The sequence below is a fragment of the Pipistrellus hanaki genome (genome assembly GCF_964339955.1).
Source record: "Pipistrellus hanaki genome assembly, chromosome: 13".
Taxonomy (NCBI): Eukaryota; Metazoa; Chordata; class Mammalia; order Chiroptera; family Vespertilionidae; genus Pipistrellus; species Pipistrellus hanaki.
This window is the reverse complement of record NC_140515.1, coordinates 23437885-23450243: the sequence shown is the minus strand read 5'-3', so window position 1 is coordinate 23450243 and position 12359 is coordinate 23437885. Positions and strand designations below refer to the sequence as shown.

Genomic DNA, 12359 nt, shown 5'->3' with positions numbered 1-12359 from the left:
TTACTGTATAAAATTTAAGATACTTTCAGAGCACATTAGTTTGGATGCTATAGAGTAGGGATGGGGGACATCTGGCTCTTGGTCAGTAAAGCCTGAGAAATCATTTGGTCTGGCTCTGCCAATAAATCTGAGCTGTTTTCATAGCACCATAAATTTATATCAAGTGAATTATATTAAGCAAATGGTATTATGTCCAAATGGCCCTTGGCAGACAAGGTTCCCCATCCCTGCAATAACTTAAAAATTAACTTTGTTGCCAAAACTGGTTTTGCTCAGTGGATAGAGCATTAGCCTGTGGACTGAGGGGTCCCGGGTTCAATTCCGGTCAAGGGCATGTACCTTGGTTGTGGGCACATCCCCAGTGGGGGTGTGTGCAGGAGGCAGCTGATCGATGTTTCTCTCTCATCGATGTTTCTCTCTCTCTGTCTCTCTCTCTTACTCTCTGTAAAATCTCAATAAAATATATATATTTTAAAAGTTTTGTTAACCAAGTTGCAAACTTTCTTTTTAACTTTGCTTCAAAAAAAATTTTTTTTTTGTTAACCCTCACCCGAGGATATTTTTTCCCATTGCTTTTTAGAGGCGGGAGGTGTAAAAGATAAACATCTAGCCGAAACCGGTTTGGCTCAATGGATAGAGCGTCGGCTTGGGGACTGAAAGGTCCCGGGTTCGATTCCGGTCAAGGGCATGTACCTTGGTTGCGGGCATATCCCCAGTAGGGGGTGTGCAAGAGGCAGCTGATCGATGACTCTCTCTCATTGATGTTTCTATCTCTCTCCCTTCCTTTCTGTACAAAATCAATAAAATATATTTTAAAAAAAAAGATAAACATCCATGTGAGACATATTGATTAGTTGCCTCCTACATATGTCCCAACTGGGCCAGGGAACAAACCTGCAACCAGGCACATGCCCTTGACCAGGAATTGAACCCAGAATCCTTGGGTGCAAAGGCCTGATGCTCTACCACTGAGCAATACAGCCAGGGCTCAAAACAACTTTAACCCTCCTAAGGAATATGACTCTACCCCATCAGACACTGGAACGATTTAAGAGAATTTGAATAAACTTAAAGGACATTGTGCTCTGGCCAGTGTTCTCAGTGGTTAGAGCATTGGCCCAAATACCAAAGGGTCATAGGTTTGATTCCTGATCAAGGGCATGTACCTGGGTTGCAGGTTTGGGTGTGTATGGAAGGCAACTAATCAATATGTTTCTCTCACATAGATGTTTCTCTCTACCTCCCCCACTTCCACTCTCTAAAAAAAACAATGGAAAAAATATCCTCAGGTGAGGATTAACCAAACAACAAAAAGGCACTGCTCTTCTATGCTGATTATAGGACTGCAGTGCCCCCTAGTGTCAACTACACGGCAAATACTGAATAACAACCCCCCCCACCCAACCCCCTCAATTTAGAATGACAGGCTTAATTAGCACTGTAGTGTTGTGGAAAGAATTTGGGCTTTGGAGCTTCACGTTATCATCTGAACTGATAAAATACCTAAGTTAGGAACACAGTAACTTTGTTCATCTTGCAGTCCTATTTTGGAAGTTTTGTCTAATCTCTCTGATGTAAATTAATTACATTAATATCTTTTTGTAAGTTTGATTTTTTTTCCAACTGAATAACCTCTCTTTAAAACAAAATGCACTTGGGGATCAGGAGGCTTTCCAAAGAATTTCTCTCCTAGTAGAATATTATCAATTTTTTAGTCTTCACACATGTGTGAAAGTTCTTGCCATTTTTATGTGTAATCCAATGAATACATATGTTTTTGGGATAGAAATAGTCTGTTAGGTTATAAACTTTTCTTTAGCTGACCTAGCACACTTCCAAACCAAAAAGAGAGTCATACTCGGCAGTATTTGTTTGCTCACAGTGTTTAGTTTATACATCACTGATCCAAAATAAACTCATGAGCAAAGATGTACGCATAGCCCTAAGCTCTTAGGAAAACAGAATCACTGGGATTTGCAAAGTGATACTAAAGGAAAGCAGTTGGTTGATTTTACCAACACTTTCTATTAGAAGTGTGGTCATGTTTTAAGAGCTTATAAGCATATTAAAGACATACCTGGGACATATCTCTTCTGACCACAAACAACTGACTATTTGAAATGGGTTATACTGCTTTATGATCTAGGAAACGCTTTCCTTACCTTGTGCAATCAGTAACTCTTTTTTAATTTAATTTTGCAATCAGTAACTCTTTAATTTTTAACTTAGACCTGCATTTCTCCCACCCTGAGGACAGCAGTGTGGCTACATTTGGCTTCCGTGTTGATGCGCCTGAGCCCCGGACCAGTGTCCGGACACTGTGAGGAGCTCTCGTCCCCTAAACTAGCCGCCGTATCCCTGTCAGCACAAAATCAAGCTCCGCAGGAGTTAACCTGTTTGAAGCTAACACCTGAGACAAGCTTTAACAGAACGACCAAATCTGGTTAATCCAAATGACTTTGCAAACTCCATTTTTATTTGGATTAAAAAGCTTTAGATGAACAAACATATGATACATACATGTTATAAGTCTAGTTACCACGTAAAACTCTTTTGATACAGATATTAGAATAAACCAAGTTTTGATATAGAAATTAGAATAACCAAGTTTAAATCAAGTCTGAAAATGTTCAATTTCAAAAGTCAACACCGCCAATTTGGAAGTTTTTCACAGAGAAGCATCTCCTCTCAATTCTTCCTCATAGGAAGACCAGGGTGGCTTCAAAAACAAAACAATTAAAGGTCTTTTAAATCAGTTGGCTGACATATTATTTTAAACCTATAGGTTTCCTCCACACACATAAACAAAATTCTTTCCCACATGAACTTATATTTTGAAAATACGTAGGCCATTATGCTTTCTAAGCCGTATCACTACAATTCCTAAATCTCGTGGATAAAGGGTGTATAGTTAACTTGTACTTTTTTAAATGAGCAAAGAAATTTTTTTTTGAAGATCGCTGACCTCAAATCTTATTTCCTAAATATTAACTGATATTCTCCAAGTTAATATACAGAAAGACATGATTCTAAAATAAATTATTTTTTGTAAAGAAAAACTTAATTAGAGCCTGCCTAGTGGCCCCCTGGCCCGACTCTGCACTGCCTGAGGGACGCTCCCGGCCGGGTCTATGGTTCCGATGGCACCTCCGGACACTGGGAAGGAGTCGGAGGAGGAGTGCTCTGGCTTCTAATGCCCCATGTAGCCCACAGAAAAAAAAGTTTTTAGAGGCTTCCCAAGAAGTCTCATTCAGACCTTAAAAAGGGAAAAAAAAAAATGGACACAAGAAATAAATAAATAACTTAACCAAAATTAAATTTCAGGTTCTTTGGTGTAATTCAAGGATGTCTAGAAATAAAATAATCTGATTGTATTATACAGTCCATGATGATTCAATGGCCCAAATAACCAGGAACTGAAGATTTCTTTATCTGATTCAGTTTAACAATAGGTACTGATATACTATTGCAATACATTTTTTAAAAAAATTCAGAATTATTTAAAATACTTGATGCAAACTGAGATCCAGTGGTTGACTACAGGCAATTAAGTTACAAGGGCCTTCTATGTAGATAACAAGAGACTTTTATCCATTCTACACACTTTTGTCCCCATGATTTAATAAGAATGGTAATGAAATATCCAGGTACTGAGTCATACCAGACTAAAAGAAAAAGTATCCTCTGAAAGTCACTTTCAACTTACAAACAGCAGTGGAAGGTCAACCACAATGGCAACCACTTTGCTACAATAAAGCAGGTTTCCAAAAATCCTAGAAACACTGTTCCATATTTGCTGCTTTCTACCTGTCTGAGCATCAGACACTGCCTCCAAATGTTTATTTTAGGGTCATATAAGAGACAGGGTCATCAAACCCAAGTGTTTAAGATCTGTAATAGTCTTTTTCATGAGTATTTTATTAAATGATGATGCCTTTCTCTTGAAATTTAAAGGCACAAGCTGAATTTTAAATATTTTAGGAAGTTTTGAATTTCTGGTTGAGAATTACAATGAAGAAATTTAGAAGAAAAAAAGAAAGCCACATCTGACTAGGGAACAAAGAATACTAAAACATTTGCATATGCAGGCCGTCTAAAAATTTACAATCAGAATTCTGATGCAGCTCATATCTAGTGATGCACTCCCTCTGTTAGTTTAGGTATTATGCTGAAAAATAAATCACCTCCACTGATGCCTCAATGCTTTCTTCAAGACAAACTTCCAATTTTTTTTCAATGTAAGAGATTTAAAATTTCAAATCAGCTAACACGTATAGGCATTAATTGTAAATTATTATAAATACATCAAAAGTACCTTTAAACTTACCTGCCAAGACTAAATATAATTCAGGATTGTGCACATATTCTACAAAAATAACTGACACCACAGACATCTAACTCAGCACAAGAAGTGCTCTCCCCACTGGGAGCCGCACCAGCTGCAGAAAGACGCACAGCACTGACTTCAGATTTCTGCAGTGAGCCTCCGAGTTAACAGAGCGAATGTGCCATGTCTGCCAAACACGTATAACCTAAACAACAACCTTTCACTTCACCTGTAACACACTTTTTGTGAAAGTGGCTTAAGATATTCAGGCACATGAAACAGACACAAATACACTCCCTTCTCTAAGATGTAAACTAGGACCAATTTCACATTTCATTGTCAACTTAAACTAATCTGTAAACTCGTGTGTGTGTGTGTGTGTGTGTGTGTGTGTGTGTGTGTGTGTATTTTTTTCACTGTTTGTTCTTTTATAAAAACAAAAACCAAAAAACCCTAACCCAAGACAAAACCTTTGATGGTTTCAGTTCCATTGCAACAAGTAAAAAGATGAAACTCCAAGTCTACACATAGACAACCAATTATGAAACTGGTTTTAAACGAAGGAAACGTATGCAAAAAATCTTTGTGTATTTGATAAAGTCAACTTAATATAACAAAAACAAATTGAAATAGCTTATTAAAAGTGTCCTTATATAAAAATGGCCTTGTGATGTACAGTAAAATGCAAAAATTATCATCCTTTGCTCCTCCCCCCCACCCCCTTTAACTATGTGGCTACTATTCCACAAAACTCGTATGCTTCTATAAAAGAAACGTAATAGATGTGATTAAAGGTTTTCTAGATTGTAAGCTTGGCGAATGTTGAGGGTGTCTCGGAGCATCAGATCCCGGAGTCGCCAGAGGGCGTCTGCCATGGTGGTGTGAGCCCCTTTACTTTTCAGCCAGTGAGAGGGCAGGCGGCTCTCTTGTTCTTTTGACAAATGGACATCACGCCTTCGAGCTAAAAATTAAAGTGTAGACAGAGGAATATAAATAGGAATTTTAAGGTAACAAATTTTCCCTCAGTCCTAAGGTTTGATAGATTAGAACAAAAAACATAATGATTTATTAAATATTGCAAATGTTAACTCTGCAGAATAATTCCAAACAAATTTCTTATATAATTTTATTAGACATCTTGAAAACTACTTCACTTAAGCAAGTAACTACCTAACTGGGAATGTGTTGCTTTATGCTTTGTATTTTAGAAATTACCTAATTTATAATAATGATTTCACCAAAGAGCTGTACAAACACCTAAAAGATTAGGTTATTAATATTTTGTTGTAGCCACTCCTGGTAATGAGTAATTGCTTCCATGTGAAGAGAAACTCCTAAAAAGGTAAATGTGAAGAAAGGGAAAACATACCTACTACTTTTATAAAAGAAACCAAATTATCAAATTTGGTTTAGAAATAAAGAATGAATAGAAACTTCAAGAGACTAGGCAAGTTATTTTAGTTTGTACTGAATAAGTCTGTTGAACTAAATGACTAACTTGATAGGTTAACAGAAACATATTTTCTAATATATTTTTCCCTTTTAAAAATTGAGGTGAGCCGAAACTGGTTTGGATCAGTGGATAGAGCATCGGCCTGAGGACTGAAAGGTCCCAGGTTCGATTCCAGTCAAGGGCATGTACCAGGGTTGCGGGCACATCCCCAGTAGGAGGTGTGCAGGAGGCAGCTGATCGATGTCTCTCTCTCATCAATGTTTCTAATTCTCTATCCCTCTCCTTCTTCTCTGTAAAAAAATCAATAAAATATATTAAAAAAAAAAAATTGAGGTGAGCCCTGGTTGGTGCTGTTCAGTTGTTGGAACATTGGCCTGTGCACTGAAGGGTCTTGGGTTCAATTCCTAGTCAAGGACAGGTACTTGGGTTGTAGGTTTGATCCCTAGATATGTGCCAGAGGCAACCAATCTACCATGTCTGCCTGTCTGTGTGTCTGTCTCTCTCTTTCTCCCTATCCCTCCCTTCTACTCTCTCTAAAAATCAATGGAAAAAAGTATCCTCAGGTGAGGTTTAACCACAAAAAAAATTGAGGTGAAATAACTTTAATTTATTCAAATGTATCTATGTTTAATGTCCAAATGCCTAAAATAGTAATTTAAAAAATTCAGAATATACTTAAAAAGATGATGGTGATATTTATGATAAAATTAAGCTTTGAGATTCAGCAAAAAAAAATTTTTTCCCCCCCAAATTGTGATGTTAATATACAAAGAAGCTTCAAACCCTTGTATTAAATATACCATTTATTTTACTTGTATAAGAAAATGGGTATTTGCCCTGGGTTATAATATGGCAATAGCAGCAAGAGGACCTGAACAAAGCGTGGATTTCATACTTGGTGAGAAGGACTCTTCTTACCTGCCAGGGTCTGGTCCCACTTGCTAATGCTGTTGGAGTCCGCACTGAGTCCTTCGATGTATTTCAGGTAGGCCTCCGAGTGGAGAAGCCGTTGGGTCTTCGGTGGAGGAGCCACAAACATGGGCGTTGTTGGCTGCTGTATAACAGGGGGGCCGGCTGGATGTGGGCCAGGATATGGAGGTGGTGCCTGCTGTCCTGGAGGCCCCAAAACTCCTACCTGAAAGAGCACAGACCACATAGTGAGGGGAAAAAATACTTAGTACATATTTTATGAAAGAAAATAATGTGAACTCTGTCAAGTCCTAGAAAATCCAACTGGGAGACTTACCTGCTGTCCATATGGACTTGCGCCTGGTGCTGGAGTCCCTACCATAGGGGCCACCCCTTGGTTCATTACACCTGTAATTCAGAATGCAATGTCTCAATTAGAGGCTCTGGTGGACAAGACTGAAAAACTGATAAGAAACTATGCCATTTATAATGCAAGCCTATGGATCTCTCTGCAGTTGAGTCTTTGTGGATAGGAACCCTATGCACCCAACACAGGATGTAGCATTCAAACAGAAATTCCTATTGTTTTTGTTTCTTAGGTATTTGACAATGCTAGTTCAACTTGTCAGATGTGTATTAATTATTCATGGCTTAGAAATTATTTGAACCCTGCAAAAATTCTAGTATTTCCCTAGGTAAGCTATACTCAGAATACACCTATATTTTTAAGGTATTTTTCTTCTGACAACACATTCTCCTGTCCTGAAGCCTGTGTTTAAGGTCAGCAGTAATGGCATTCAATCAGGCTCAGCGGTATGCAGTGTGGTAGGATATAAGGACACAGGGGAGAGGCTGTGCAAGTGCATAGTTAAATGAACTCTGTGGAGGTTGGAGGCACATCCTTGCGGTCCCCTCCCAGGCCACTGGCACCTCTAGTTCTGACTGGAGTTACTAATGTTGGCCGAGAGAGGACACTTCCATCTGATAGACAGCACTTTGAAAAGGGCTATCACTTCAAATGCAAAATGAAGGAAAAGGGAAAGATATGGTCCTACAATATTTGAATATGTATCTGATAATAATTTTGTAAATTACTTTTGGTGACTCCTCATAAATAATTTCTGTCGCACAGGTACTAACTGATAATAATGAGATGTCCTAAATTTAGTATTAGGGTTATTTTAATAATCTCAGGACCATTCATTTACTGTTCTCAAAACAAAGAGATACAAGAAAACCGGTTCATTAAAAACGACAACAGAAATCCTGGTGAGTTGTTGTTTAAACCTGAAACGAATCCTACTGGCTGCATAAAAGGCTCAAGAGGAGCTAACTTTATATTCTATATAGTTCCTTTGGATTCAAAATGTTAATATTTTGACCAGGCAGAACCAGCCCAATATTCTAAGGTTCAGAACTACTAAATGCTACTTCCAGGAGGTATGAGACATTTGTTAGACAGAAAATAATAAATAAAACTAAGCTTTCTGTTTACAAAGCAGGAATTTTTATATTTCAAGTACTCAGAAGGGTAGGTACACCTGGATCACCATGATAGGATCCTAATGATTATTCATGAATGAATAAAGAGGTTGTTGTGGGTAAGCTGCAACATATTAATGACCCCTACCCCTGCCTCCCAGACACTCACCAGACTTAAGATTCCACAATACAGTGGGCCTCCCTGAGCTGCGGGTATCAATCTTTGTAGAGCAGCACAAACTAATCAGCAGACCCCTCACCTTCCTCTATTTACAAATGTCACGCTAGTGAGCAGCAGGTGAGAATGTGGGCCAAATCCCCAGAGGAGTTCACCGAATTCTCCTCTCAAAGCTTGATCAGAAATGTGTGGATGTAGGCACTAAGAGTGTTTCTTCCCTGTCTTCCTGTCTACATCAGGTGTGTTGTTCCTTTCAAACACAATTTAAAATCTGAAGAGGAAAAGGCAAATAGCAGTGCCCCAACACCCATCAAAGATATCTGCTACCTACACAGTTCTGGCCTTAGATGTGTTTCCCACTGAGTCTTAGAAGTCAGCTCTAACCTGGTCTACTGACTCAGTGAGCTACTCTTTGCCAAGATGAGAAGGCACTGAATTAAGGCCAATTCTATTTGCCACATGGGCACATCCATTTTATGACTGACTTCTGTTTCAACAGCAACTCACTCACAGGTCACCATCTACAAAAGCATGTTCTCCCACAAATATTTCCTGCTTTGGATACATCTGGATCACACACTTTTGTGGAGTTATGACCATTCTGTAGTAACTCTCTAGTAATAAGAGTGTGGCGGGAGGCTCTAGGCCAAGCCACCGTGTTCACTCACCCTGCACATTGCTGGGTGTGCCCTCTGAAGCATCCTTTGGAAATCTTTATAACCTTATGATCGGTAGATCCAATACTGGTGTAAGCAAATCTAATGTTGTTACATTTTATCATCTGGGCTGAGCCTTTAGCTTTTATTTTGGATAATGGACCAAATGAATTCCAAGTTGTGTTAAAATCACAATCTCTCCAACCGGATTATAGCTAAGGGTCAGTTCTTTTGAATATGATGACAATTAATATGGGAACTTGTGATTTTCCTTTCATAATAAACTTTCAACTTACTAATTAATTATAAAGTTACACTGTAGCTAAAGCTGGATTTCATTTATATGTTTCTATGTAAAATAACTTCTGAGCTTCTGTCCACAAACCAGTGTCTACAGTTAGTAGAGTGGACTATGTTGTTCTTTAACATGTTATGTCATGCTTCTTAGGGAACTCAGATACAGAAAACCAGTTCAGTGCAAATTTGTTTCCTCCCTCCTTTTTGTTCCTAAAAGGATTGACTGAAGGATTTCTGACGAGTTCCACATTAGTGACTTCAATTCAGAAGCAAGAGATACAGTAGGGACCCTTTATAAGATCCTGTAAGATAAAAACCGAATCAAAGGAAGTAATGCACTCAGGAGCAAAAAGTGCTTTTAGTGACTCTCAACTAGCAATTTGAGAAATTTTATTCATTCATAAAGAGGGCACAACTTTCTAGGCTGTGTCTGAGTTTTTTAGCACGCTAAATTGTGTGTTTTTAGAGTCTGCCTCCTGCCCTGTGCTGCTGCTAGGAATCCAGTTGCTCTACACACAGGACAGGCCCTGCTGCTGACATCTCTAGGGTTCTCAGTGTGGGAAGGCCTGCTCATCACGGGCAGGGAAGTGCCTCCTAAAACAACTGGTTGAGGGAGAAAAAGAACATAAAGATGAGATTAATGAGTGAATGAGGATGAAGTTCTTACCCGGTGGTGGGATGCCCGGGAGGCCGGGCACACCTGGCGGAAGATGGTGGGGTGGAGGCCCCCCAGGGTGAAGTGGCTGCATGCTGCCCATGCTAACAAGGCCATCAACTGGGCCCTGCAAAGGTGGAAGGCCTGGCGGATAGCCACCCATCATGCCTTGAAGGACACAATAAATTTCAGACATGCATCATTAACATGCAACATGAGCTAAGTAATAACAAACCTCCCACATGCACTACTAATGAATAAAGCACCCTTAGTATTGCATGATACAACAGCAATTAGTGCAATTATTTTGTTGCAAAAATGAACAAAATAAAAAGTTACAAATATGAAACCCAACATTTCTGGATGAATTAGTACTTAGTATATTATTACTTGTAGTTATTTTTCCTGGGATAAATATACTGCATGTTTTCAGATAAAAATAAAGAGGAGTTCCAGTAACAGCCTTCCCAAGGTCATGATTATTGCAAGCTATTCAGAGTGACCAGTTCTGCGACTGTGTTTCTAATTGAGCAGTAATAACCCCATCATTCCACTCTGCCCACACTCATATGCCTATCATGGGTACACACGAGGGGAAACTGGAATGGAGGAAAATGAGGTGCACAGCCCTAATCACAAAGCATGGTTCTCCAGCTTGTGGGAGGATGGCAAGAATTTTTCATCCACCACTCCTCCCTTCTAGCCTCACCACTGTCGCTAAGAATGGATCATGCTAGAGCTTGACTGACAAACCACTAAGAGCGATCACGATGTCTGATATTTCATCTTTAGATCTCAAACAAGTTAAAATAAAGATCAAAACTAAACCCTCCCAAGTCAACCTAAGCCCCGGTCACTCAAAGCCTGCATGCAGACCTTAGGGAGGAATGGCTGGAGAATCAGGCTCTGCTGACATGAGAAAATGCCAATTGTCATCGTCGTCTCCACGCTCACAAATGTCCTCACATAAACCTTCATTTAGCAGGGAGCATTTTAAATGTGGTACAGAATTTCTGTGAACACTCTTTTACTCCTTTATTTTCAAAGTGCATTTTCACATGACAAAATATTTTCTGCTGGCTCAGGAAGAGTTTCAAGAAACAAGTATTTTTGGCAAAAGGAGTGAAAGGAAGAAAATAATTTCAAAATGTCAAAGACTCACCTATCAAAAGACCTTTGAAGCCACACATTTTTTTAAAGCAAGAAAAACAACTTGACTTTTCTAGGATTTGAAATGATCACAATGAACAAAACATAATACTTCCCCCCAAAATGCAATCACCTTTGGCCACAACTTCTTGCACAAAGGAAGGGTTGAGGGACTGGTGCCAAACCTCATTTTTATAAAGACTCTGTAGAGAGACTCGGGCAAATAGTGAAAAACTCCAGATTCTAAGAATTTTACTCTTTGACTTTCCCTAAAGATTTGAAAGGTATTTATTTATAAAAGTTTAGTCTCTTAAAGCTATAAAATTACTGATAATTCTTAGATTCAGCCTGCATCATGAGTTACATCTAAGCTGACTGAAAAATGTACAGTTATATGAACCAATAAAACACATTTAAAATAATACTTATATACATGAAATAGGATTATGAGTTTTAAAAAATGAGAGTTCAGAGTAAAAACTACTTTGAACAGACACCATCACCTTAAACATGAGGAGATCCAATGTTGCCAAACTGCCTTTTAACACCACCACCAGATACAGCTTTTTGGGAATTTAAGAATGTTAGGAGACTTTGCTTTCAATTACAAAAGCCCATCTGAACGCACCCTTCACGGGCTGAAGTTGAAGAAATTAAGAACTGAGAGACATGACACTTGTCTTCATTAAACTGTACTTTGGCATTTATTATCCCAGTCACATGTGTTCAAATGAGCTTCAATGCTTGTAAGCAAAGCTGGTCTCAGACAGTAACCAGGCTAAGACTTAGGCCCTGTGCAACCTGTAAACCCACGAAAGATCACCCTGAGAGCAGAAGTTCCCACTGTAGACTGGTTCCTGTAGAGAATGCTTGCCCTTCACTCCCATGGCCCACAAGTCTGGGCAGTACACACTCAACAATGGAACAGGGGTTTTCTAAAAAGTGGCCCATCCTCCTTACCCTCGGAGCTCTGCGATGTTATTCCCCAACAGGGAGCTAAAATGCTGCAGCTGCTGGTTTTGTCCCCCAACCCCCGCTTTTTTTTCTTTCTTTTTTCTTTTTCTTTTTATGTTTTTAGCTGTTTGAATTCATTTAGTTAATGTGTCCCTGAGCTTTTTAGTCAAGGGCACAGTGCTACAATATCACAATCAAATAGAACAAAACAGGATGTCAATAAGGGAATTCTAACTTTCAAGGTCCCCACGTTCGAGGCCTGATTTCTAAAACCTTTGGAACCCCATTAACCAAAATGG

The 12359-nt window shown here is 39.0% G+C and overlaps 1 protein-coding gene across 39 annotated transcripts in view; it reads right to left on the bottom strand.

The window, feature by feature from the left end:
* Positions 1–2454: 2454 nt before the first annotated feature.
* Positions 2455–12359, bottom strand: part of PBRM1 (polybromo 1) — a 98284-nt gene continuing 88379 nt past the window's right edge. For 29 of the 39 annotated variants that reach the window (XM_084902883.1, XM_084902887.1, XM_084902894.1 and 26 more), the window contains 4 exons: positions 9970–10125; positions 7027–7097; positions 6699–6915; positions 2455–5288 (listed from right to left, as the gene is read on the bottom strand). In XM_084902883.1, the coding sequence (XP_084759009.1) occupies positions 5116–5288; positions 6699–6915; positions 7027–7097; positions 9970–10125 (617 nt within the window). In that variant the 3' untranslated portion in view covers positions 2455–5115. The remainder of the gene's footprint in view (positions 5289–6698; positions 6916–7026; positions 7098–9969; positions 10126–12359) is intronic. The other 10 variants (XM_084902913.1, XM_084902904.1, XM_084902905.1 and 7 more) reach the window with 1 other exon arrangement.